The sequence below is a fragment of the Rhinolophus ferrumequinum genome, chromosome X (assembly GCF_004115265.2).
Source record: "Rhinolophus ferrumequinum isolate MPI-CBG mRhiFer1 chromosome X, mRhiFer1_v1.p, whole genome shotgun sequence".
In the NCBI taxonomy this organism is placed as follows: Eukaryota; Metazoa; Chordata; class Mammalia; order Chiroptera; family Rhinolophidae; genus Rhinolophus; species Rhinolophus ferrumequinum.
In genome coordinates, this window is record NC_046284.1 from 43117907 (window position 1) to 43145594 (window position 27688).

The following is a 27688-nucleotide window of genomic DNA, read 5'->3' on the forward strand; positions in this document are numbered from 1 at the left end:
AGAGCTAGAGCAAGGTAGTACACACACACACACACAGACACACACACAAACACGAAAACACAAAGGACAGAGGAAAAGGAGAGCTAGAACGACAAACATTCTTATTAGTTCAAGAAATATTTATTGAGGCAAAAACAGATCCAGAGAGACGGGGAGGCAGACAGGGAGGCAGACAGGGATTTCTGTAGGTCTCTGACCTTGGCCACATAAACTATTGCTGTGATACAAAATTGTACAAAATTGTTTTGGGGGGCCTACTAAGTGTAAAAGCACTGTGCAAGATAGTAAAGGAGACAAAATGAGACATAAAATAGACTTCCTACCCTCTAAGACTTATTTAAAATTTGAATTGGGCCTATGAGTAAACTATCTGCTGGTTTCATTATTCATTAAAATGATGTACTTGCTGGAAATTTAAAACAGACCTTTCTGCAGTGGCAAGCAGGATTTCTACTTTGATTTTTCATTTTAGATTATAAGACTTTACAAATATAGATCTTTAGAAATATAGATCTTTCCTTTTGCACCTTTATCGGTCATAAGTATAAATAACAACCAAGAGGGGAAATCTCTTTGGTATGCAAAGTTGCTTGGTGGCCTAATCTTTGTTCTTGCAGAAATCAGTCTTGATTCATTACCTGGTAACTGGGAGATATTTGAAACCATTTGTTACTTTTTTCTTTCTAAATTCAATGCTATTTTTGACTCAATTGTGTCCTAGTGGGAATGAATAATCAAAACAAAATTATAACATCATCCATTCCCCACTCCCCGAAAAACAATTCTAAAAAAAACCCCAAAAAACACACAACATTTCATGAATAGCTTCCATATTTAAACCTCTAACTAGAGCAGTGCTGTCCACTAGAAATATAATGTGAGCCATATTTTAAAATTTCTGACAGGTGTATTTAGAAAGTTTAAAAGGTGAAATTAGTCTTAACACATTTTATTTTAAACAATGCATGTAAAGTATCATTTCAACATGTAACGGATACAAAATTTATTGAGATATTTTGTATCATGCTCTGCTTACCCTCAGGTCAAAATGTCTAATGAAGGCTTCCCTTATTTCTCGAGATAAATTGGCAATTTCAAAAGAAACTTTAGTAAAAAACAAACAAACAAACAACAACAAAAAAACGCTAAGGGGAAGAATCCAACAAAATATAAAAGTCATGAAAAATAGTAAAGCTTACACGTAATATATAATTTTCTGAACCTAAGAACACCAGGGAAAGCAGTAAACTGCTTGAATAAATTCTACATTCCCTTATACAAAAACAGACTCTATTGGCTGAGTGGCTAGCACAATTTTGCAGGTACATTAGCTGCATCCCATCCTTCCCAGCACCTTGTCTCATCCAAGAGACCTCTGGGGTACTATCTTAGTTCCTGGCATATAGTAGTTGGTGCATTTAAATATCCTGTCTCATTCCTCATTAAAACAAAACAAAACAAAACAAAAAAAAAACAAGCAAACAAAACAGCCCTTAAGAACACTTCAATTCTCTTTAAACAAAACTTTTCCCTTTTTCAATCACTGTTCCCTCCTCAGGCCCTCCAGCGTAGTTTCACATTGAGGCCTCAGAACCATGCCTAATTACAGCTGACTTGTCGAACTGGTAATTTCCATCTTTAGCTTTAGTGAATGATTTAGCCCCATGGTTCCCATGTCTAGCTAATGATCAGGATTCGCTGAGGAATTTTTCCAAAGTTCAGTTCCATACTTCTGAGTCCCATTTCCCATTCCATACTTCTGAATCAAGTCTCTAGCAGTGGGCGTGGGAAACTTTATTCTTTTTTTAAGTATAAAATTTTGTTTCATTTAAAGAAGATTTTTATTAAAATATAGCTAACACAAATATTATGAGGTGTGATAAAAATATACAGTGAATGTTTAAATAAAAATATTATTATAGTAAGACACAGTGCCACCAATCCCCCTCAAAATACTCTCCCTCGCTTCAAACACACTTATCCCATTGTTCTTGCCCCTTTCTGAAGCAGTTCTGGAAGTCCTCTTTCGTGAATGTCTTTAGTTGTGCTGTTGTGGCTGCCATGATATCCTGAATTGATTCACAACATTTACCTCTCATGGTCATTTTGACTTTGGGAAAGAGCCAAAAGTCGCACAGTGCCAGATCCAGTGAAAACGGTGTATGAGGACACCCCATAATGTGTTTTTTTTTTAAATTAAAGTTTATTGGGATGAGGATTGTTAGTAAAGTTACATAAATTTCAGGTATACAATTCTGTATTACATCCTCTATAAATCACAGTGTGTGTTCACCACCCAGAGTCAGTTCTCCTTCCATCACCATATATTGGATCCCCCATACCCTCATCTCCTACCCCCCACCCCCTTTAACCTCTGGTAACCACTAAACTGTTGTCTGTGTCTATGAGTTTTTGTTTCTCATTTGCTTGTCTTGTTCTTTTGTAGTTTTTGGTTTATATACCACATATCAGTGAAATCATATGGTTGTCTACTTTTGCTGTCTGACTTGTTTTGCTTAGCATTCTAATCTCAAGATCCATCCATGTTGTCACAAATGTTCCTAAATCATCTTTTCTTATTGCCGAATAATATTCCATTGTGTATATATACCACAACTTCTTTATCCATTCATCTATTGAAGGACATTTTGGTTGTTTCCATGTCTTGGCCACTGTAAATAAAGCTGCAATGAAATGTTTTTATTTGATAGAAATTGCCATATACAGAAGCAATGTGTGACATGGAGTTTTGTCATGATGGAAGAGGATTTACGGCACAGTTTAAAACACACCCTCTCTCAACAATAGCTCATACCCAACTGACTGCATCGAACAAGTTGAAACTTGTCACACACTGTTACTAATATTCGACACTCCACTTCCCCTGTTAAGATCCCTGCCTTTCCATTGGATAGCACTTGGCAGCAGCATTCACCATATTTTGTGATCCTAACGGAAAGGCTCCATATCACACATCACTTCTGGTACAGTAATTTCTGTCAAATAAAAACATTACAGTGTGTCCTCATACATCTTGTTCACCAAATCTGGCACCGTGCAACTTCTGCTCTTCCCCAAAATCAAAATGACTATGAAAGGTAAACGTTTTGAATCGATTCAGGACATTGAGGCAGCCACGACAGCACAACTAAAGACACTCATCAAAGAGGACTTCCAGAAGTACTTCAGAATGTGGCAAGAATGATGGAATAATTGTGTTTAAAGCGAGGGGGAGTAATTGAGGGGGATTAATGGCAATGTGTCTTTTACTGTAATTTTTTCTTTTACAATTTAAACATTCACAGTATTGTTTGATCACACCTCATGTATTGGTTTCAGGTGTACACCTTAGTTATTGAACATTTACATACCTAAAGAAATGACCACCATAATAAATCCAGTAACCATCTGACAATGTACCATGGCAGCACAATATTATTGACTACATTCCCTATGTTGTACATTAACTCCTAATGACTTATTTGTTTTATACCTAGAAATTTGAATCTCTTATTCCCCTTCGTCTTCCCCCCTTTTTAATTTTTCAATTCCAGCTGACATTCAATATTATTTTACATTAATTTCAGATGTACAGCATAGTGGTTAGACATTCATATAATTTAGCAAGTGATCCTCTTGACTACTCTAGCAGCCACCTAGCACTATACATAGTTATTACCATACTACTGACTATATTTCCTATGTTTTATGTTACATCCCCATGACTATTTTGTAACTTCCAATTTTTACTTAATACCTTCACCTTTTTCACCCTGCCCCACCCCCTCCCATCTATCACCCTGATAAATCTAGTACCAATCTGACACCATATATAGTCATTACAATATTGTTGACTATATTCCTTATGCTATATGCTACATTCCCAAGACTGCTTTGTAACAAACTATTTGAACTTCTTAATCCCTTCACCTCTTTCACCTACCCACTCCAAACCCACTACCATCTGGCAACCAGAAAAATGTTCTCTGTTTCTCTGAGTTTGTTGCTTTTCTTTCTTCATTTTGTTATTTAGATTCCACATAAAAATGGAAATCACATTGCATCTGACTTTCTATGTCTGATATAACTCATTCAGCACAATACCCTCCAGGTAATCCATGCCACCACAGATGGCAAGAACCCATTCCCTTCATTCTTTGTCTCTTGTTATAATTTATCTGTTATAAGTAGTGCTACACCAGTTTTTCTTTGTTTCCATTTTCATGAAATATGTTTTTTCATCCCTTTACTTTCAGTCTGTGTATGTCTTTTGATCAGAAGTGAATCTCTTGTAAGGAGTATATGTAAGGGTCTTGTTTTCTTACTCATTCAGTTACCCTATCTTTTGATTGGAGCATTTAATCCACTTACATTTATAGCAATTGTGGATAGATTTGTAGTTATTGTAATTTTATTATACATATTTTTATCTTAAGGAAGTTCCTTTAACATACTTTCTAATAGTGGTTTGGTGTTGATGAACTCCTTTAGCTTTTTCTTTTCTGGGAAACTATCTGTCCTTCAATTTGAAATGATAGCTTTGCTGGGTAGAGTAATCTTGGTTATAGGGCCTTGCTTTTTATCACTTTTAATATTTTGTGCCAATCCCTTCTTGCCTGCAAAAATTCTGTTGAGAAATCAGCTGACAGTCTTATGGGAGCTCCCTTGTAGGTAACTAACTGCTTGTCTCTTCCTGATTTTAAAATTCATTTTTTGTCGCTAAAAAAACCTTTGGCATTTTAATTATAATGTATCTTGGTGTGGGCCTGTTTTGGTTCATCTTTTTTTTTTTTTTTTAATCTATTGCATTTTTTTTAAAATTTTATTTTTTAAATTTATCGGGGTGACAATTGTTAGTAAAGTTACATAGATTTCAAGTGTAAAATTCTGTACTATATCATCTATATATCATATTGTGTGTTCACCACTCAGTCAGTTCTTCCATTCCTTGTTTACACTTTTATCCTTCTGGCATTCCTATGATGCTAATGCTGGTATGCTTGATGTTATCCCCGATAACTCTTAAACTATTCTTATTTTTTTGGATTCTTTTTGCTGTTCTGATTGGGTGTTTTCTTTTACCTTATCTTCTAAATCACTGATTCAATCCTCTGCTTCATCTAATCTGTTGAGTCCCTCTAATGTAGCTTCATTTCAGTCATTGTATTATTTATTTCTGAATGGTTCTTTTTTAAATTTTTTCTATCTCCATTTTTATGATTCCTATCTCTTTGTTGAAGTTCTCCCTGAGATCACTGAGCATCCTTATAACCAGTGATTTGAATTCTGCATCTGGTAGATTGCTTGTCTCTATTTTGTTTAGTTCTTTTTCTGGAGATTTGCTCTGTTCTTTTATTTGGGACATGTTTCTTTGTCTCCCCATTTTGGATGCCTCGCTGTATTTGTTTCTATGTTTTAGGTAGAGTTGCTATGTCTCCCAGTATAAGTAGAGTGGCCCTATGCAGTAGGTGTCCTGTGGGGCCCCGTGGTGCAATCTACCCAGTCACCTGACCTGGGTGCTTCAAGTGTGTCTCTTGTGTGGGTTGTGTGTGCCCACCTATTGTAGTTGAGTCTTGGTTGCTGTTGGCACATCAATGGAAAGTACTGAACTTAGGGCTGATTGGTTGTGAGGACTGGCTAGGACTACAGTGGAAGAGCTGTGGTGCAGGGGCTAACTCCATGGAGGAAGATTCACTTTAGTGGGGCTCTGGCACCTGCCCAGCCTGCCATTTGGGTGTGTTGTCCTTGGAGGTAGCTGGGTTATGCTCCAGCTCAGTCTATAGCTGATCGTCAGGCATGCCTGCCCTGGGGCATCTTGAAGGAGGCCCTGTTACAGGCCAAATCCAGCTGGAGCCTGTGCCCTGCTCGGGCAACCTGGCATGAACCAGAAGGTAATATGCTATCTGTATTAGGCTTGGAGGTGCCTTGAGAGGGCCAATTGCAAACTGACACTGGCTGTCACTAGTGCTGGGCTTTGAACTACTCAGCAAGTAGTAGGGGGCATGCCAAAGCCAGATGCTGCTTGTTTGGGTTTTGTGAACCTTTTAGATGTTTTAGGAATGTCTGTACCATGAGTTAAGACAGGCTGTTTGTACAGAAAAGCCACTGGCAGTGACTTGGGTATGCCCAAAAGTTGGGTGGGGCAGGATCTCAGGGAAACACAAGGTAGGTGAATGAACAGTGTTAGCCATGTTGTTGGAAACTCAGATATGGTGGTGCCATGTCTGTACACCACAAGAGGGGAGTGCTTGATAAAGAAACAATGGATTCTACCAGTACTTCTGTCTGGGAGAATGCTGCCTCTCCAGGCCTTATCCTGCAGCCAGATGAATCAGTTCTTCCCTGTACATCCCTGGCACCTTCTGAGCTGCTGCCCCAGCTCTGGAGCTTAGAGTGAGTGAGCCTGTCACCAAGTAAGCCTGTGCACTGGCCCTTTAAGGGGATCTTAGGGGACTTCAGCTGCTCTGTCTCATCCAGCCACAATCTCTTCTGGTTTTCACAGCCAGAAGTTAAGGTAACTTCTCTCCCTGGCACTGGAACCCTGGGCTTGGGATCCTGGTGTGGAGCTGGGACCCCAGGCTCACACAGGGGAGGCTTCTGCAGCTGAGATATCACTCCCTAATTTTAAAGGTCACATAGGGGTGTGAGACTGACCTGTTCTGCATCTCTGCCCTACCTATCAGTCTCAAGGTATCTTCTTCTGAATGTCCTTAGAGGTAGGACTTTAGTTCAGCTAGATTTCAGGTTATTCTCAATGACAGTTGCTCTGTAGTTTAGTTGTAATTTTGGTGTGGTTGTGAGAGGAGGCAAACACAGTGTTTAGCTACTCCAACATCTTGAGCCAGCAACTTTATTCTTAATGAGCATAGTAGGTGAAAATGATGCACTTCATCTCGTTTTAGGGTTATTGATCAGTTTCTTCCTAACTGAGATTGTCAACTCTGTCCATCTCTGGATCATTCAATAAGGATTTTCCCTACCCTCACTCTGTCACTTTCCTGTTTGATAATGAAACAGGATCTTAAGCATAACATTCATATAGATAAAGGGGGTTTTCATACAAACTAGACATTTCTATATCCGTACTCCTTTTCTAAAGAAATCAGTTTGAATCTTCTAACTATGTGTGATCAAAATGCCCCTAAATAAATTCACTGTCAGTCCAAAAATAGTGAAGATTACAGCAGAATATGTTCCTTGGTTAATTAATAGTCATCTGTCAACCAGAAAGGTTAACATTGAGGATGCAAAACATGAATATGACCCACCAAATGAGAAGCATAATTTATCAGAAATCCAAGCTGTTATTGAATTTTAATGTATATCTCAGGTGTTTACCTTTTGATATTTCAAATAAGAATCACTCACCCTTGACCAATTTTTTCAAATCTTGTGTATTTTTTCTTTGGGTCACCAACACTCACAATGCTTCCTGAGTAGGGGGGGGAAGAAAGGGAGAGAGAGAGATGGATTAAAATCGATTGATTTCTCTTTGTGTAATATGAAAAATTAAGGTGCCAGGGTCAATGACAAATAAAATATTAGAACAATTTTCCCATGTGATTTCTATAATTTTAATGGATAATAATAAATTTTATTAAAGTAACAAATTGTAATATATTAATTAAAATAGTAGTAATAACCCATGCTGTTTATATTTAAAATTGATGATGTTTGGGAAACAAAGGATTGGTCACATCTCAACATGTATTGAAAGTCCCTATAAAATTATACTGTAAATTAGAAGATAAAAACATCTAAGAACTTGTACACATTATTTAATAAAATCACAATCTTCTCTGAAACAGAATGAAATTGAGCACTACACTACATTCAATTATGCTGGATAAATATCTATGGAGTGATTACCATGCACCCAGTACTATGCTAGGGGCAATGGGGACAAGGATGGGAACAAAGTTTAATTATAAAATAATGAGACTCATGCTTTAAAAAAGAATACATCTCTGAATCTACTAACACTCTAATCATCTTCAACAGTTTTACTGAGGTATGATTTACATACCATAAATTTAACTCATTTAAAGTGTAGAATTTAATGGCTTTAGTAAATTTTTAGAGTTGTACAAATTTACTAAAATTTACCATGATCTAATATTAGAGAATTTTCATCATACAAAAAAGAAACCTTGTACCTGTTATCACTCATTGTTCATCCCCCTCAGCTTCCTAATCCATTCCTAGGCAACCACTAATCGATTTCCTGTTTCTAAAGATTGCTCCAAACATTGTGGAGTAAGTTTATAAGTCACACAAGAAAATCATTAATTTATCAAGTTTGAATATGAAAAAAAAGTGGTTTTATTATTTCAAAAATATCAAATCCACCTCTCAGAAGATGAATACTTTCCACAACTCAGAATAAATCCGAAGGAAGTGACATTGACTCTTCAATACAGTCCTCAAATAGGTGTAGAAAAATTCTGGGCCATAGCATCATGGGAATAAGGGTGCAGTTTCTCAAGGGATCTACTTTGGAGGAAATCATTTATGTGGATGCCTCTGGTCCTCCCTTCTTTCTTTTTGGAAGCAAACATATCAGTATCATTACCTTTGAGTTATATCTTACTAACATGGCCCCTGTCCCAAAGAAGTGTAGAGCCAGTTAGCAAAACAAGATTTACACACAAGAGGAGGTTACGTAATCAAGAGAAGGTCTGTAGATTCTATGTCCTGATTATTACTATTATTTATCCCCTCCTCTTCATAACCAGAGTCATTATCATTATTCAGGCCCTCAACATCTCTTGTCCAAACAATAGTACTAGTTGTTACCTACCTCTAAACTCCACCTTCTCTAATTCCTCTTCCACAATGCCTTTGTAATTGGGTAACTATATAATTCATAAACTGAGATTCTTCTGGGTAAACTGAAATGTATGATCAACCTACTTAAGAGTGATTTTGATCCATTGTTCTTAGTTCCTCAAAAGTTCCTCTTCTTTACAGGATCAAGTTCAAATTTATTAGTCTGACATAGAAAGCCCTTTAACATCCAGCACCATCTAGCCCCTACATAACCAGTCTAATCTCATATTCCTCTCTTCTCTATCCCTCCTACTTTATAGCCTAGTAACACTATCACTATCCAAGGCTTAAGTCTGCAGATACTCCCCCTTTCCCTTTACTATTTAACCCATGAATTCTTATTTATCACTTAAATATGTCATCCTCCTTTGTGAAGTCTTCTCTGATCCTTCTAATAAGACTTACATGTTTCTTCTTGAGAGCAGGGACCTTGTCTTTTCATCTCTGTAACTTCATTGCCTAAAATAGTGTCTGCCACTGAAAAAATATTTGTTGACTAAATTAATAAGAACAAGAACATATGTATTCAAATACTAAACTGTGTGCTACATATAATACCTCATGATTTAATTTAGACAATGATCTGTTTTCTGAGCTAGTGAACAACTTAATTTAGACCTACTATTAGTATAGCTTGAAAAAAATAAATAATTAAAATGTTTCACTTATGGATTGTACATCGAGTTGTTTTTTGTTGTTGTCATTTTTTTTGTAATAGAAGTCCATGTTTCAGTTAGATTAAATAAGATTTACACAATATGTGAGTTGTATTACAATTTCTTTTCTCTTGTTTTTTCAATGTCAGTCAAGCGCACTACCACCCATCTACTCAGTAGCCTGAGTCAGAAATCCAGGAACCAATCATCTTTGACTTATCCCATACCTTCACTCCCCACATGCAGTTGTCTACTGTGTCCTGGGCATATATCTGTTTACCTCCTAGATACTATTTGAATCTGTCCCTTCCTCATTACCAATGTACTACTTGGGTTCTCGTTTTTTTTTTTTTTTTTTTTTTTTTTTTGTCTGGGCTATTTCAATAGGCTTCTAACTGAACTCCCTATTTTCAGCCTCTGCCACTTCAATATACACTTCACACCTCTGTCAGGATGCTCTAAGTGTAAACCTGATAGAATGATTCTCTGGTTGAGGAGTCCTTGATGCTTCCCCCGACACCTATAGGGAAAAGCTCAAGCTCCTTGGCATGGAATGCAAGGTTCTTCATGAACTAGTTCTTGCTTTATTCTCCATTATCATCTCACCACTTCCTTACTAGAACCTTATGCTTTGACCCTAACAAACTAATTGTAACTCGTAATCACCTCCTGCTTAACAGTTTAGTTTTCTCTCCTAAAACTCCAGTCCCACCATTCATCACCAATTCTATATTCAAGTGACATTGAATAAGTTAGAGCTCCTAGATAATGCCTTCATACCTTCTTTATATATTATTCTCTGTCTGTAATGTCTTCCTTACATTTTCTTCCTGGCAAGTTCTTATTTATTCTTCAACTCAGCTTTGATGCTATCAGTTCTAGGAAGCCTGCCCTGATTCTTTTGGGTAAAGTTAGTAATTTCCCTTCTCTGTCTGTACTACTACTGTTCTCTCTCTGTCTCTCTCTCTCTCTCTCTCTCTCTCTCTCTCTCTCTCTCTCTCTCTCTTTATTTTGGTCTCCCTTGCTTTTGTTCTCACTGTCTTTCTCTGTATTTAATACACTATATATTTACATCTATTTATTTGACATCCCCCAATAGACTGTGTATTAAAGACAGAAGCCATGTCTTATTCATCTGTGTATCCTGTGTTTCCTCACACAATGCTGTGTGTGGAATATACTGGGTATCAAATAAAAGTCTGTTGAATTCAACTCAAATAAAATTTCCTTTGGTAAATGCCCCATATTTTAAGATAGGGAGTGGAGAATATACTTCACTTGAGTTATATCTATAGAATGACACCAATTTAACACTTTCTAAGTTGCAATTTCATTTTTCTAATTTTCTCAAAGATTTCCAAATCACTGAGAACTATTCTTATTCAAGTCAACTATTAATATGCAAGAGCCAGGACTTCATCTTCTTCATTTTTTAAAAAATGAAATAAGATTTTAAAGTCACTTAAAATCAGAGTTTTATTAAGTAGTTTAGTCTTCTAAGAAAGTTATACTATTAAGTTGCTGAGCAAAGTCTTTTCCATAGACTGAACAAAAGCAAATAAACTTCAGTCCAAGCCACTTTTTAAATTATAACCAACTCCAATTGGCAGGGTTCAGTTAATGAGGTTTTATGGTAGTAAATTATTCAGCATTTATTTCCATGGTATGCAAGGTAAACAAACAAACAAACAAAAACAAAACAAAACAAAAAGAACATGGAAATAAATCCTTTCATGAGGATTACCAAAAGTCAACCATTTTGATGAGATCCTGCTTCTGAATTTAACTGCTATTCAAATAAAATGGCATTGCCATACCCATAACCCTTAATAGGAGAGTGTGTGCTGCCACCTACTGATGTTAGACAAGTGCACAGGAGGCCTTGTCTACAATTCTGAATCACAAAGCAAGCTTTTAAAGTGACCTCTTTCATCAGAGCCTTTATAATTTGCTTTTATAAATTTTAGTAAATAAAGGAAAAAGCATTGTGACACAATAGGAAAAAATGACAAAAATAAGCAACTTAAAATCAAAAGGAAAAAATGATATTAATACCAGGACATTTCCTACCAGGGTAATTTCCTAAATGAGAAACAAACTGTTAATTCTGAAGTAGAAGGATTTAAGAAATCACGAATTACTAGTATAAGATTCATGATGTGATTTCAGTGACAGAAAAGCCCATCAATGTATTCTCCTACATATTAAAGTAAGTTGAACTACAACTACTAACGGATTATTGCTTTAGCATAATGAAGGTTTTGATTCCCGAGAAAAAGCAAAATAATTCTCTAAATATCAATTATGTCTGAGGAGGAATTAGCAGAAAGTTTTGAGTAAGGAATGCTAGGGAAGTGTAGAGGGCGGGTGCCTGTAAGGCACCATCACATGACTGAGAAGCATGAGATAGAGGAAGTTACTTGGGTCTTTAGGTAACACCCACATTCTGTAGGGTATGTCCAGAGGGCTTAAGACCATCAGCCTGCGGCAACCCTGCTTATGTTAATGCCCCTCCACCCAGCACAAAAATGTATATAACCCATGATTGAGCTGCAATAAAGAGAGACTTGATCAGAACTCCTGTCTTGTCTCCGGTCTTTGTGTCTCCCATTTTCCTCCCTTCTAGGTGCTTCGGGGTCCCTCGTGTAGTGTCCCGCGGGTCGGGACAACTGGCGCCCAACGTGGGGCCTGAAGTCTCCTAGAAGACGAGACGCCTGAGTTCGTCCGGTCTAAGGAGCTGCAGCATATTTCTTCTTTGATCACCATAAGACTACCCAACTTGTGGGAGATCTGTACAGGTAAGCGGACGACTCCTTCAAAAAATGGGACATATATTTGTGTTCTAGACTTATGTATAGTCTACAGGCTTCCCCTCAGACACTTAGACTAGACTAGGGTTCCCCTAACCTGTTGTCCCAGTCTCCCTTTTTATCTGCTCTCAGCTCACTTTGGGTTTTAGTCGTTCACCAACGAGACAGTTTTCTAGGTGTTTGGGACCGTTTGAGCGAGATTTTGCCTGCTTACTTTGAGCTCCAATCGTCCACCCAGAGGATTTCCCGACCGGTTGAGTCCCGACTGGCTTTCGCCTGAGGGTCGTTACCAGCCGCGTCGCCTCTCGGGATCCGTGTTGGCGGATTATACCAACCGATTGCTCACGTAAGGGCTTTTTCTCCTCTCACCCCAACACCCCCGTCGCTCCGGCCAGGTGAGTCCCAAAAGACATTCGTCCGCGGGTCGTTACCATCCGTGTCTCTCGTTTGGGTCCGTGTTGGCGGATTGTACCAACCGACTGCCTACGTGAGGAGAGTCTTTATTCCTTATCATAATGGGACAAGAGGTTAGTGTTCATGACAAGTTTATCTCAGGACTAAAAGAGTCCTTACAAATAAGGAGAGTTAAAGTCAAGAAAAAAGATTTAGTTATCTTTTATAATTTCTTAAAAGATGTTTGCCCTTGGCTCCCTCAGGAAGGAACCATAGACCACAAAAGATGGAAAAGGGTTGGAGATGCCCTTAATGACTTTTATAAAACTTTTGGCCCTGAAAAAATCCCCATCACTGCTTTCACTTATTGGCATTGCATTAATGAGCTACTTATGGTAGATCGCTACACCCCTGACATTGACCGCGTGTTACAAGAAGGAAACACATTCTTACAAAATGCTTCCCGCCCCTCCTCCTCCTTACAGGACCCCTCTTCTAAGTCCTCCCACGATTCAGATTCTATTTCTATTTCAATGCCTCCTGAAGATCCTGAGACCACCAAAAAAGATCCTAGTAAGCCCTTATATCCTCCCCTACCACCTAATTGTCCTGATCTTAATGTAAATTCTAGCCCACCTGAGGACGATCAGTTAAGCCCTGAAGACGAGGCTGATTTAGAGGAAGCTGCCGCTAAATATCATAATCCTGACTGGCAGTTTCTGGCCTCTAATCAATTGCCCCCTCCCTATAATCCCCAAATGCCTTTAGCTCCTATCCACGATCCTGATCAAACTCTCCTCTCCCACCAAGTCCAACAATTACAAAGAACTGTTCAACTCAAAAAACAACATCTAACTCTCCTTAAACAACTTCAACAGTTAGATTTACAACTCTCCTCTGCTGCTACTCAAAAAATTACCCCCCTTTCAATAAATCCTACAAAAACATTTCCCATCTCAAATAAAAAACCCCCTCTTAATCTTTTCCCCGTTATTGAATTCCCCCCAATAAAAACTGAAGGAGGCAGTGCAGATAGTGATGAAGACCCCGACAGAGACAATAAAGAACCCACCAGACACTATAAACGCCTTGACTTAAAAACCACAAAAGAACTCAAAAAAGCGGTGGACGAATATGGCCCCACGGCCCCTTTTACACTCTCAATTTTACAATCCCTAGACGACCTCTGGTTAACCACCCATGATTGGCACTATTTGGCCCATGCCACCCTATCGGGGGGCGATTATGTTCTCTGGAAATCTGAGTTTTCTGAGGCCTGTAAAGAAACTGCACGCCGCAACGCAGAAGCGGGAGGCGAGTGCACTGATTGGACCTATGATAAGCTCAGGGGCTTTAAGCCCTACGATACAAATGAAGCTCAACTACAATATCCATCTGGCCTTTTTTCTCAAATTCACCTTGCCGCTACTAAGGCATGGAAAAGACTTCTCCCTAAGGGGCCGGCCACAACTCAACTCACTAGTATTAGACAGAGGCCAGATGAACCTTATGCTGACTTCATCAGTCGCCTAACCAACGCCACTGAAAGACTCCTTGGTAGCACAGAAACTGATAGTGATTTTTTCAAACAATTAGCTTTTGAAAATGCCAATTCTGCCTGTCCGGCAGCCATCCGCCCTAGAAAAAAGGATTCACTCTCTGATTACATTCGCTTATGCACTGATATTGGTCCTGGTCACCAAATGGGCCTTGCTATCGGGGCAGCTTTAAAAGATTCATTACTTAATCTGTCTAAAGACAAAAACAATTGTTTTTCATGTGGCCAGCCCGGACATTTCGCCAAACAATGCCCAACCCCTCGCCAGACACCATTAGGCCAACCCACTCCCACACCCATATTGCCCCCGCGAGTATGTCCCAGATGCAAGAGAGGCAAACATTGGGCCAATCAATGTAGATCAAAAATAGATGCCCACGGCAATCCTCTCCTGCCCCAGCAGGGAAACTTCCTGAGGGGCCAGCCCCAGGCCCCTACAGAGAATCCAAACCTTGGGGCGACTCGTTTTGCTCATCCACAACAAAACTTTGTCCCGTCTCAAGTCTCCTCCGAGCAACCCCTGGCAGTGCAGGACTGGACCTCAGTCCCTCCTCCAAATCAATATTAACTCCTGACATGGGACCTCAGATACTACCTACGGGTGTCACCGGACCCCTACCACCAAACACTTTTGGTCTAATAATCGGAAGAGGTAGTTCCAGCCTACAAGGCCTATATATTTACCCTGGTGTTATAGATAATGATTTTACGGGAGAAATACAGATTGTAGCCTCCTCCACTTCCTCTCTCATTTCTATACAACCGGGACAGAGAATAGCTCAACTACTCCTTCTCCCACTCCAGACCACCCATAAATCTGCCAACAATGAGCCAGGAAACAACAAAAATTTTGGATCCTCAGATGCTTATTGGATTCAAAATCTCTCCCCCAATAAGCCCATGCTAGATTTAAAACTTGAGGGAAAAACCTTTAAAGGCCTTATTGACACTGGTGCTGATGCAACCATTATTAGACAAGAAGACTGGCCGCTTTCTTGGCCCCTTTCTGACACACTTACTCACCTACAAGGCATAGGACAAACAACTAACCCCAAACAAAGTGCCAAGTTCCTAACATGGCTAGATAAAGAAAATAACTCTGGCACAGTACAACCTTACGTTGTACCCAACCTCCCAGTAAATCTGTGGGGCCGTGACATATTATCCCAAATGAGAGTAATCATGTTCAGCCCCAATTCCAAGATAACCACCCAGATGTTAAAACAAGGGTTTCTCCCAGGTCAGGGATTAGGAAAACAAGGACAGGGAATTAAAAAACCCCTGTCTACTGCCCAGCGCCCGCCTCAATTAGGCTTAGGACATTTTCACTAGTGGCCTCTGACCAACCTGCACCCCATGTTGACCCTATATCCTGGAAAGACAACTCGCCCATATGGGTGGATCAGTGGCCACTAAGTTCAGAAAAACTAAATGCTGCCAATCAGTTAGTGCAGGAACAATTGGCGGCAGGGCATCTAGAGCCCAGTAATTCCTCCTGAAACACACCTATCTTTGTCATAAAAAAGAAATCTGGAAATTGGAGACTTCTCCAAGACCTTAGGGAAGGCAATGAAACAATGATAATTATGGGCGCCCTTCAACCAGGCCTACCTACCCCTGTAGCTATTCCCTCGGGATCCTTAAAAATCATTATTGATCTCAAAGACTGCTTCTTCACTATCCCTCTACACCCTCAAGATAGACAACGTTTTGCTTTCAGCATACCTATAACTAATTTCCAAGGGCCCATGCAGAGATTTCAGTGGAAGGTCTTACCTCAGGGCATGGCCAACAGCCCGACACTCTGTCAAAAATTTGTTGCTCTGGCCATCGATCCCATTCGAACTCAGTGGCCCTCTCTTTATATTATTCATTATATGGATGATATCTTAATAGGTGGCAAGAATGGGTCTGTACTTCCTCTCCCCAATATAAACAAGAAAAACCTCAGCCTTGTCCCGCTGAATGCTCTACTATTTACCCTATTATTCATAGTTCTTGTTACAATACCTATAAAACATGTACAAAAGATAACTCCTCTTATTATACGGCTGTCATGACAAGCACTGCTCCCGCTGTCCCTCATTCTGACTGGTCTAACAGCCCTTCTGCGGTTGGCATTGGCTCCTATAAACCCGCACCCTGCGCGGCATCTAATATGTTAGGAAAAAATATTTGCTGGCAGATCGAATCCCCTATACCACATGTTTTTGACGGCGGGGGTCCAGCCGATCTCCAATCCAATGAAAAACGCATTAAAAAATTTGCTGAAATACAAAAGACCCTTAACCCTAAACTTACCTATCACCCTTTGGCCCACCCTAAAAAACCGGGTCACGTGGACATTGATCCTCAGACTTTTGACATTCTTAGTTCTACCCACAAGTTATTGCTTTCTGTTAATTCATCCTACGCCACAGACTGCTGGCTGTGTTTACTACAAGACACCCCTTTACCATTAGCTATACCCTATCCCTTTGTCACCTCTACTACCAATAATTCATGCAACATAGCTCTCCCTTTTTTAGTCCAACCCCTTGGCTTTAACAATACCCCGTGCGTCCTCTCTCCCACTCAAAACAATACTACAGAGGTTAATTTAGGAAGCCTCTCCTTTACAAATTGCTCCTCCTTCATTAATGTATCCTCTCCTATGTGTGCACCCAATGGATCGGTATATATTTGTGGAAATAATTATGCCTACACCTATTTACCACAAAACTGGACAGGAGTTTGTACCCTAGGCTCCCTCCTCCCAGATGTATCCATCATTCCAGGAGATGAGCCAGTCCCTATCCCGACTTTCGAACATATTGCAGGACGCACTAAACGTGCAGTCCATTTTATTCCCTTATTAGCGGGTCTAGGCATCACCACCACACTTGCCACCGGGTCCGCAGGAATAGGACATTCCCTAGTACAATACCATAAATTATCTGGACAACTCATATCAGATGTCCAGGTACTCTCAGAAACTATCCAAGATCTTCAAGATCAGGTTGATTCCCTAGCAGAAGTTGTCCTCCAAAACAGGAGGGGATTAGATTTACTTACTGCAGAAAAAGGGGGCATCTGTCTGGCCCTCGGAGAAAAATGCTGTTTTTATGCTAACAAATCTGGAATTGTTCGTGACAGAGTCAAAAAATTACAAAAAGACCTTGAAAAAAGAAGAAGAGACCTCCTTTCCAACCCTCTCTGGACCGGATTCAATGGACTTTTACCCTACTTACTACCCCTGCTTGGCCCCATACTCGGGTGCTTTATCCTACTATCACTGGGACCCATACTCCTCAATAAACTCATGCGCTTTCTCAGACAACAAATAGAGGCCTTGCAGGCCAAGCCCATACAGGTCCATTACACCCGACTGGAGATGCAAGAGCGAGGAGATCCCTATCTCCAATAACAGGAGTCATAAAACAGGACTCCTCCCCTGTGAGATGAACTGGATAGCCAATGACGGGTAAGAGGACAGCTCTCTAAGTAACATAAAAAATCAAAAACCTGTCGCTGTACCAGGTTTCACAGAGATGGACTGTCCCAACCTAAGACAGGCACAGTTCCCTAGGGGCTCAGAGCTCTTTTTTATAAAACAGAAAAGGGGGACCTGTAGAGGGCGGGTGCCTGTAAGGCACCATCACATGACTGAGAAGCATGAGATAGAGGAAGTTACTTGGGTCTTTAGGTAACACCCACATTCTGTAGGGTATGTCCAGAGGGCTTAAGACCATCAGCCTGCGGCAACCCTGCTTATGTTAATGCCCCTCCACCCAGCACAAAAATGTATATAACCCATGATTGAGCTGCAATAAAGAGAGACTTGATCAGAACTCCTGTCTTGTCTCCGGTCTTTGTGTCTCCCATTTTCCTCCCTTCTAGGTGCTTCGGGGTCCCTCGTGTAGTGTCCCGCGGGTCGGGACAGGGAAGGGGAGGGACGAGAGGAGGAGGTGATTGTGGGGCCCAGAGGAGAGACACCTAAGACAATTTCCTGCATTGCACAATTTTGCTGACAGTTGGTGCCTTTTGAAAATTTTCACTGAAATATAGGTTGTTTTTTTTTTTCAACAGATTCAGACATACCAAAATGAATAAGCCAGACCCAAGCTATCAGTTTGTGTAAAACTGAAAGATGATCTATTCATTTCAGCCATTAGTATCTGCACCGAAGATAAATAGCCTGGAGGCTCTGTGGTCTGGGTTGCCCACCTCATAGTAATTGGATCCCTGAGACTGAAGGTGAAGCCACCCCTACCTCTTCCCCATACTTATGGTGTGTGTGAGGGGGTCCACTCTGGTATGGGCTGTAGGTCATTCTTCTACCTCCCTGTCTCCCATCCCCATCTCCTTTACCTCTCAGCACAGGCTCCTTTATTTCTTCCCCAAGCTCCAATGAAGGCCTAGATTTCTTGGTCCTCGATGACTTCTGAACAGAGACCATATATCTGGGATTATTCATAGTTTCAAACATTTTGTCCCACTGCAAGATGCTGTGTCCCATTTTTTTTTTTATATTGAAAAATACATCACTCTCATTTTGAAAGAAATAGCATAATAATTTTATATTACTATTTATTGTGCTAGGTGTCTTAACATACTTTATACCTCATTTAGTCCTCACAAAATCCATATTATATTGATAATGTTATTATCTCCATTTTTTCAGATGAAGAAACTGAAGCTCAGAGTTGAATCACCTGCCTAAGGACACAGAGCTAGTCTAGGTCTATAATGCAGACTTAGTTATGATTCATTTCAAAGCCTGTCCCATTGTATTATCTTATTAAGACTTTATACTCACGTAATAAAATAGTTACTACCATTTACGGAGCAGCTATTTTGCACCAGGTACTGTTGCTGAGGTTTCTACATGCATTATTCTTATTTAATTATCATAATGCTATGACTTTGATACTATTATTATCCCCATTTTTTAGGTGAGGAAAAAGAGGTCCATAAATGTTAAATAAGTTGCTCAAAGTAGATAGGTGGTAGCCATGGGTTTGTAATTTGAATTTGGGACTGTCTGACTCAAATACCTGTCTTTTTAGCCATTGGTACACCTATGTAAAATCCATCCTGTAGACAGAGTACCAATATGTAGTTATGATTCATATCACCATTTGACAGATAAGAAACTGAGGCTGAGTGGGGTTAAATAACTTGTCAAAGGTCACATACTAAGTAAGTGTCAGACAGAGGGCATATAGAGGCTGCTGGTGGAGTAGAAACAGGAAAGACCGACTTTGCAGTATAGGTCAGCCTGGATCTGATTCATGAGAAGCACTTCCCGTTTCTCTGCAGGTTCTCCCTGCCAAGGTCTTGTAAGCACCTGTAACTTTAGGTGGCCCACTGGCTAGACAGAAAAAGATTCTATGCCCAAGCATTCTCCAACAGAGAAGAAAACACTTAATTCTTAATTTAAAATATAATCAAAGGTAGTTTTTTACTCTCCATCATGTTGCTCAATGCAGGACAGAGTAAACACAAATTATAGAGACAACATCTTCAGCATCATTGCAGTTTGCAAGGAAAGCAAGATTTTGGCCCGAGAAAATAATGCTTGGTTCTCTGTCACTTGGTTTTCTGTGACAGAGAAACTTCAGAAAGCTATAAATACATTTTAATTATAATAAATCTATTGAGATTTGAAACAGATACCAAATAACAGTCAATTTTACTAAAGCGAGACTGTTAGATTTAAAAAATCTAATGTCATCTCACAGGTCATGTCTACATGTCCAAAATGTAGGGAAGAAAGTTGAGGCAATTGTCTGAATAACTGAACGGAAATTAGCCAGGCAATTTCTTCCATTTTTTTCCTTTCTTTTCCCACATATAGACAGTTGGGATATGCATATTCAAAGAGGATAATGGAATACTGTAAGTTCAAAGGCAAACAGTTCTGAGTTCAAACCCTGGCTCTGCCATTCATTAGTTTGGCAACCTGGTCACTTTAGCTTATTGAGGCTTACTTTCACTGATCTGTAAAATGAGGCTATTAAAATCTATCAGAAGGAATTATTGTGAAAATTAAACCTGATAATGTATGAAAAGTGGCCAGCACAGAAAGTGCTCAATAAATGGGAAACATTACTGTTGTTATTACATCAAATAGTTGGTATTAGAACTAGAGGCATATTTAATCATTCACAGTAAAGTCGGTTGGTTAAAGTCCAGCAATTTCAGTTGTGAGCACTCAGTGACAGCTGCAACCCAAACCTTTGCCTTTCCAAATATCTCTAGCGCGGAATGTCTCAACCTCAGCACTCTTGACATTTGGGGCTGAATAATTCTTTGTTGCGGAGGGGAAACGAGTGGAGCTTGTTGTTTACATTATAGAGTATTTAGAACCATCCCTAATCTATCCCACTAGATGCCAGTAGCACTCCATGTGTCCTGACAATAAACATATCTGTAGACTTTGCCAACTGTCCCCCTAGAGGACAAAATGGCCTTATGACAACCTCTGCAGTCTTCCTGTGCCCTATAGCCTGCCCAAACTGTTCTTTTCCTTTTCTGAGGTAAATATATATATATATATTCACCTCATGATATAATATGATATAATCATATTACACAAAGCCATATTATATCATGATATAATATGGCTTTGTGTTCTCTAATTGTATCACACTATTAAATCTTATCTTCCAAATAAAATTGGAAGTTTCTTGATGGCAAGACATTGTTTTTCTATTGTTTCATCCAAAGATTGTGGCATAAAATAGACAAATAGGAACCCAGCAAAGATATATTTATTTGCTCATTTTATCATCCATTTTGCACAAAGCATTTGTTAAGTGCCTTTATGTACCAGGCACTTTATTAGAGCTGCACATGCAGGAAAAGAAGACACAGCCCCTGCCTTTGAGGAGTTCATAGTTTAAGGGAAGTTATGAGACAGATTAGTATGTTGCGGTATTTGCTGCCATAAAAGTAGCAAATAAGAGGGGTACTTACCTCATACTGGAAAAGAGAAGGAAGGCTTTCCTGAGAAGGCAAAGTTTGAGCTGAGTTTTGAAGGATGAGTAGGTGTTAGTCAGATTGGGAGCACTGATTTTGGATAACTAGCAATTTGTTAGATGCTTTTGTACTATGAGTTTAATGAATACATTTCACAGATCTTTGACTCTTCAGCAGAAAATGTACTTTTTTTTTAAATCTCTGTGGCCCAGAAAGCTAATTGGAAGAAGAATGTTTTGAAAAACTGGTCTGCATATGAACAAGCATGTACACAGTAATGACACTATGGGAAGGAGGCTGCCAGAATTTGCTGACCTGGCCATCTCTCCCCGTAGAAACACTCCTAAATTAAGGGAAAAGGCTACATTATTGTGGTTGCCAGTTTAGATTGACTGCGCTGTGCTTTGATTGACTTTATCTATCATGATTCATCAGTTGGGGGCCTTTTGAGAATGATTATAAGATGTGTCATCAGATAGTTTTATTCCTTTTGGGAGTGTAACCTTAAAGTAAAAAGTGCTTAGTTCATTTTCTCAAATATTCAGTTTAATTGATTTTTTTTTTCAAGTGAAAATATTTAGTTTCTGTCAATGTAGGAGAGCAAGGGGAGGGAGTGATCTGGAATACATCGTGAGTCTCAAACTTTACATCTCATGACTTCAGGGAGCCTGGAGTCCATGGAAGCAGGTTCAAACTTCTAAAGGATCAATTCCCATTCAATTTTATTAGAAACCATTCCATAAAGAAAGTATCAATGGCAAAAAACTCACTTAGCTTCTCTAGGATCTCCTCATCTGTCATCTTGGATTTTTTCCTTTGCCGATCTGTGTTTCTATACAAAGTATTGGAATTGGCGTTCTCAGCAGAAGGCGGTGTGACCTCTTTATTTGGTGCTGCTGGTGAAGCAATAGATTCAACCACAGAACGGGTGTAGATCTTCAAGAAAAGAAAAAAAAAAGTTCTACAATTAAAACAGCAAGCCGAGGAAAATGTATGAAGTCAAGACACTGTTAAATCAATGAGAATTTTTTAAAAATCAACACAAATATTTTAAGCAATTTCAGGTTCACAGCAAAATTGAGGGGAAGGTACAGAGATTTCCCATACACCCTCTGACACAAAAACATGCATAGCTTCACCCGTCATCAACATCCCCTCAATACAGTGGTAAATTTGTTACAATTGATGAACCTACACTGATACATCATAATCACCCAAAGTCCATAGTTTACACACGGTTCATTCTTAGTGTTGTACAGTCTATGGGTATGGGTTTGGACAAATGTATAATGACATGTATCCATCATTATGGTATCATGCAGAGTATTTTCATTGCCCTAAAAATCCTCTATGTTCTGCGTATTCATCCCTCCTCCTGTCCTGCCCCCCAACCCTCAATGGATTTTTAAAGACAAGTCATTTCTATTAAAAAAATACCTTTAAGTTGCTTCGAGTAAACTGTCCTTGAAAGCTCTCAGGATCTACTCTTTTGAGACCCTCATACATGCTGTGCTAATTCTGGTACTGGTACCTCTGCTTATGCAAGTCTTCCTACCTGATTCACATGGATTTCCTTCTCTATCTTAACCTCTGCAGCAGTTTTATAACTTAGCATTTACTTGTATATCGTTTGGTATTATTCTCTAATTGTCATGTGCTAATCTTGTATCCTCAAATTCTGGAAACATAGTAGATGCTCAGTAGGTACTAGTTGATTAACTGGATTCTGACTCTATAACTGTTCCAAAGGACATTGTTTGAATCATTTGGAAATAGTCACTTGTGACTTACTGATTTTGTATGCTCTGGTCTTGGTGCAATAACTGGTGGGGGCTCATTGTCATCTTCTTCTTCCTCTTCTTCATCTTCTTCTTCAGACACAGGAGGAGCTAAAGGAGGCTCTGAGGCTGTTTTTGTACTCTTAGGACAAACACAAAGTTAAAAGACAAAGTATTAACTCCTCATTGTTTTCCTTCAGAAACAAGACAAGGGAAATGAAATATTTACACATGTTGGGATAGGAGGGAACTGCATCTTTCACAAGAAGTAGAACTATCTACAATTTGGTGGTCAGGACCTGTCTACATTCAGAGATAAATTCAGGTAATGGTATAAAAAGCATGAAATGTAAAAATTATATATATTTTTATTTCCCATTGAGCTAGAAAACAATGAGTTACTCATTTACTATTTTAAAGTTCAACGTTTTTGAAATCGATGAATATATTTTAAAAATCAAATTAATCACTATTAAAGCTTTGAATTTATACTGGGAATATTGTCAATTAGTTGACTGACAGGTTGTCAACCAGAAAAGGGCTATTTTGTGTCTAAAGATCAGAGCATGCATATGGACATAGTATTACTACAGCTCTGCAAATATTCACTAAGTACAAGCAAGCCCATAAATGTTTCTTCCCTGTTCAGCATCCTGGAAAGAAGCACTCAGAGAATAACAGACATGAAGATAAAAGAATGCCCATCTATATAAACAATTATTCAATCTTTACCAACAGGTACATGGTGATTTGCAATGTTAAAAAATGCAATTAGACCAGCATCAAAAATAACAACGGCAACCATATTATCTATGGTAAGTTCTTGATCATTCATGTTAATACAGGGGTAAGTTACTAAAGCTGGATTTTGAAAGAACTATGGCCATGGTTCTCAAACTGGGGTCCCCAAATCAGCATCATCAGAATTTTCAAAGCACTTGTCAGAAATGCAAATTCTCAAGCTCTGTCCAGATCTATGAATCAGAAACTCTGGGAGTGGGGTTTAAAACCTGTATTATAACAAGCTTTCCAGATGATCCTGATTACAGACTCAAGTTTAAAAACAACTGAACTATGCTATAGATCTGTGCTGTTCAATATGGCAGCCACTAGCCATACATGGCTATTGAACACTTATGATTGGCTAGTCTGAATTGAGGTGGGTTGTAAGTGCAAAATGCATACCAGATATTATATATGCAATACAAATAAAATTGTAAAATATTTCCTATTTTTAAAAAATTAATTGGGGTGACAATTGTTAGTAAAATTACATAGATATCAGGTTTATAATTCTGTATTACATCATCTATAAATCCCATTATGTGTTAACCAGCCACAGTCAGTTCTCCTTCCATCACCATATATTTGAACCCCCTTACCCTCATCTCCCACCCGCCACACCCCTTACCCTCTGGTAACCACTAAACTATTGTCTCTGTCTATCAGGTTTTTGTTTCTCATTTGTTTCTCTTGTTCTTTTGTTGATTTGGTATATATACATCATATCAGAGAAATCATATGGTTCTCTGCTTTTTCTGTCTGACTCATTTCGCTTAGCATTATACTGTCAAGATCCATCCATGTTGTCACAAATGTTCCTATATCATCTTTTCTTATTGCCGAATAGTATTGCATTGTGTATATATACCACAACTTCTTTATCCATTCATCTATCGAAGGACATTTTGGTGGTTTCCATGTCTTGGCCACCTTAAACAAAGCTGCAATGAACATTGGAGCACATGTCTTTATGGATAAATGTTTTCAGATTTTTGGGTAGATACCCAGGAGAGGGATTGTTGGGTCATATGGTAATTCTATTCGTAATTTTCTGAGGAACTTCCACACTGCCTTCCATAACGGTGGCACCAATCTGCATTCCCACCAACAATGTATGAGGGGTCCTCTTTCTCCACAGCCTCTCCAACACTTCTTACTATTTGTCTTGTTGATGACAGCCATTCTGACTGGGGTGAGGTGATATCTCATTGTGGTTTTTATTTGCATTTCTCTGATGATTAGTGATGTTGAGCATTTTTTCATATGTCTATTTGCCATTTGTATGTCCTCTTTTGAGAAATGTCTCTTCAGGTCCTCTGCCCATTTTGCAATTGGGTTGTTTGTTTTTTTTGTTGTTGCGTTGCATGAGTTCCTTGAATATTTTGGATATTAGCTCCTTATTGGAGGCACTGTTTGCAAAAACCTTCTCCCATTTAGTTGGTTGCCTCCTTATTTTGTCGATGGTTTCTTTTGCTATGCAGAAGCTTTTAAGTTTCATATAGTCCCATTCGTTTATTTTAGCTTTTACTTCCATTGCCTTTGGAGACAAATTCATAAAATGCTCTTTGAACCCAAGGTCCATAAGTTTAGTACCTATGTTTTCTTCTACGCAGTTTATTGTGTCAGGTCTTATGCTTAAGTCTTTGATCCATTTTGAATTAATTTTGGTACATGGTGACAGATAGCAGTCCAGTTTCATTCTTTTGCACGTGGCTATCCAATTCTCCCAGCACCATTTATTGAAAAGGATGTCTTTCCTCCATTGTATGTTTTTAGCTTCATTGTCAAAAATTATCTGTCCATATTTATGTGGTTTTATTTCTGGGTTCTCAATTCTATTCCATTGGTCTATGTGTCTATTTTTCTGCCAATGCCGTACTGTTTTGATTATTGTAGCCCTGTAGTACAAGCTAAAGTCAGGGTGTGTGATACCTCCAGTATTGTTCTTTTTTCTTAAGATTGCTTTGGCTATTCGGGGTCTTTTGTGGTTCCAAACAAATCTGACGACTATTTGTTCTATTTCTTTAAAAAATGCCAATGGGATTATGATGGGGATTGCATTAAATGGGTGTATTGCTTTGGGTAATACGGCCATTTTAACCATGTTGATTCTTCCAATCCAGGAGCACGAATGTCTTTCCATTTCTTTGTGTCTTCTTCAATTTCTTTAAAAAATGTCTTACAGTTTTCAGCATACAGGTCCTTCACATCCTTGGTTAAGTTTATTCCTAGGTATTTTATTCTTTTTGCTGCAATTGCAAAAGGAATTGTTTTATGTATTTCTTTTTCTGAGATTTCATTGTTAGTATATAGGAATGCAATGGACTTTTGTACGTTGATTTTGTAGCCAGGGACTTTACTGTATTCCTTGATTGTTTCTAATAGCTTTTTGGTGGAGTCTTTAGGATTTTCCATATATAGCATCATGTCATCTGCAAAGAGTGATAATTTAACTTCTTCGTTCCCAATGTGGATGCCTTTTATTTCTTTCTATTGCCTGATTGCTCTGGCAAGGACTTCCAACACTATGTTGAAAAGCAGAGGTGATAGGGGACAGCCCTATCGTGTTCCTGAATGTAGAGCAAAGGACTTCAGGTTTTCACCATTAATTATGAGATTAGCTGAGGGCTTGTCATATATGGCCTTTATTATGTTAAGGTATTTTCCTTCTATACCCATTTTATTAAGTGTTTCAATCATAAATGGATGTTGTATCTTGTCAAAGGCTTTTTCTGCATTAATTGATATAATCATATGATTTTTGTCCTTTATTTTGTTTACGTGATGTATCACATTGATGGATTTGCGGATGTTGAACCATCCTTGTGCTCCGGGGATGAACTCCACTTGGTCGTGATAAATAATCTTTTTAGTGCATTGTTGTATTCGATTTGCTAGAATTTTGTTTAGGACATTTGGATCTGTATTCATCAGAGATATTGGTCTGTAGGTTTCTTTTTTTGTGTTGTCCTTACCAGGTTTTGGTATCATGGTAATGTTGGCCTCATAAAATGAGTTAGGGAGTACTGTCACTTCTTCAATTTTTTGGAAGAGTTTGAGTAGGATTGGTATTAGATCCTCTTTGAAGGTTTGGTAGAATTCACTAGTGAAGCCATCTGGTCCCGGACTTTTGCTTTTGGGAAGGTTTTGGATGACTGATTCAATTTCGTTACTGGTGATTGGTCTCCTTAGATTTTCCAGTTCTTCATGGTTCAGCCTTGAATGGCTATATGTTTCTAAGAATTGTCCATTTCTTCTAGGTTATTGAATTTGGTGGCATATAGTCCTTCATAATATTCTTGGATGATCTTTTCTATTTCTATGGTGTCCGTGTTAACTTCCCCTTTTTCATTTCGCATTTTGTTAATTAGTGTCTTCTCTGTTTTTATCTTAGTGAGTCTAGCCAAGGGTTTTTCAATTTTGTTAATCTTTTCAAAGAACCAGCTCTTTGTCATATCGATTTTTTCTATTGTCTTTTTTTTCTCTATTTCATTTACTTCTGCTCTGATTTTTGTTATTTCCTATCTTCTACTGACCTTGGGTTTCACCTGTTCTTCTTTTTCTAGTTCTTTAAGGTGTAACATGAGGTTATTTATTTGGGATTTTTCTTTTTTTTTTTTTTTAATGAGGGACAAATATTTATTTATTTATTTATTTATTTATTTATTTAAATTTATTGGGGTGACAATTGTTAGTAAAATTACATAGATTCAGGTGTACAATTCTGCATTACATCATCTATAAATCCCATTGTGTGTTCACTACCCTGAGTCATGTAATGATATAAATATCCCTCTTAAAACTGCTTTCGCTGCATCCCCAAAACTTTGGGAGGATGTATTTTCATTATCATTTGTTTCTATGTATCTTTTGATCTCTCCTCTAATTTCTTCTTTGACCCAGTCGTTCTTTAAAAGT

At 38.7% G+C, this 27688-nt stretch overlaps 1 protein-coding gene across 1 annotated transcript in view; it reads right to left on the minus strand.

The window, feature by feature from the left end:
- PAK3 (p21 (RAC1) activated kinase 3) overlaps positions 1 to 27688 on the minus strand; it is a 216630-nt gene that overhangs the window by 77952 nt on the left and 110990 nt on the right. The window contains exons 10-12 of the mRNA XM_033114094.1: positions 23001 to 23129; positions 21980 to 22145; positions 7369 to 7432 (exon numbers count right to left, since the gene is read on the minus strand). Of these exons, the coding sequence (XP_032969985.1) occupies positions 7369 to 7432; positions 21980 to 22145; positions 23001 to 23129 (359 nt within the window). The remainder of the gene's footprint in view (positions 1 to 7368; positions 7433 to 21979; positions 22146 to 23000; positions 23130 to 27688) is intronic.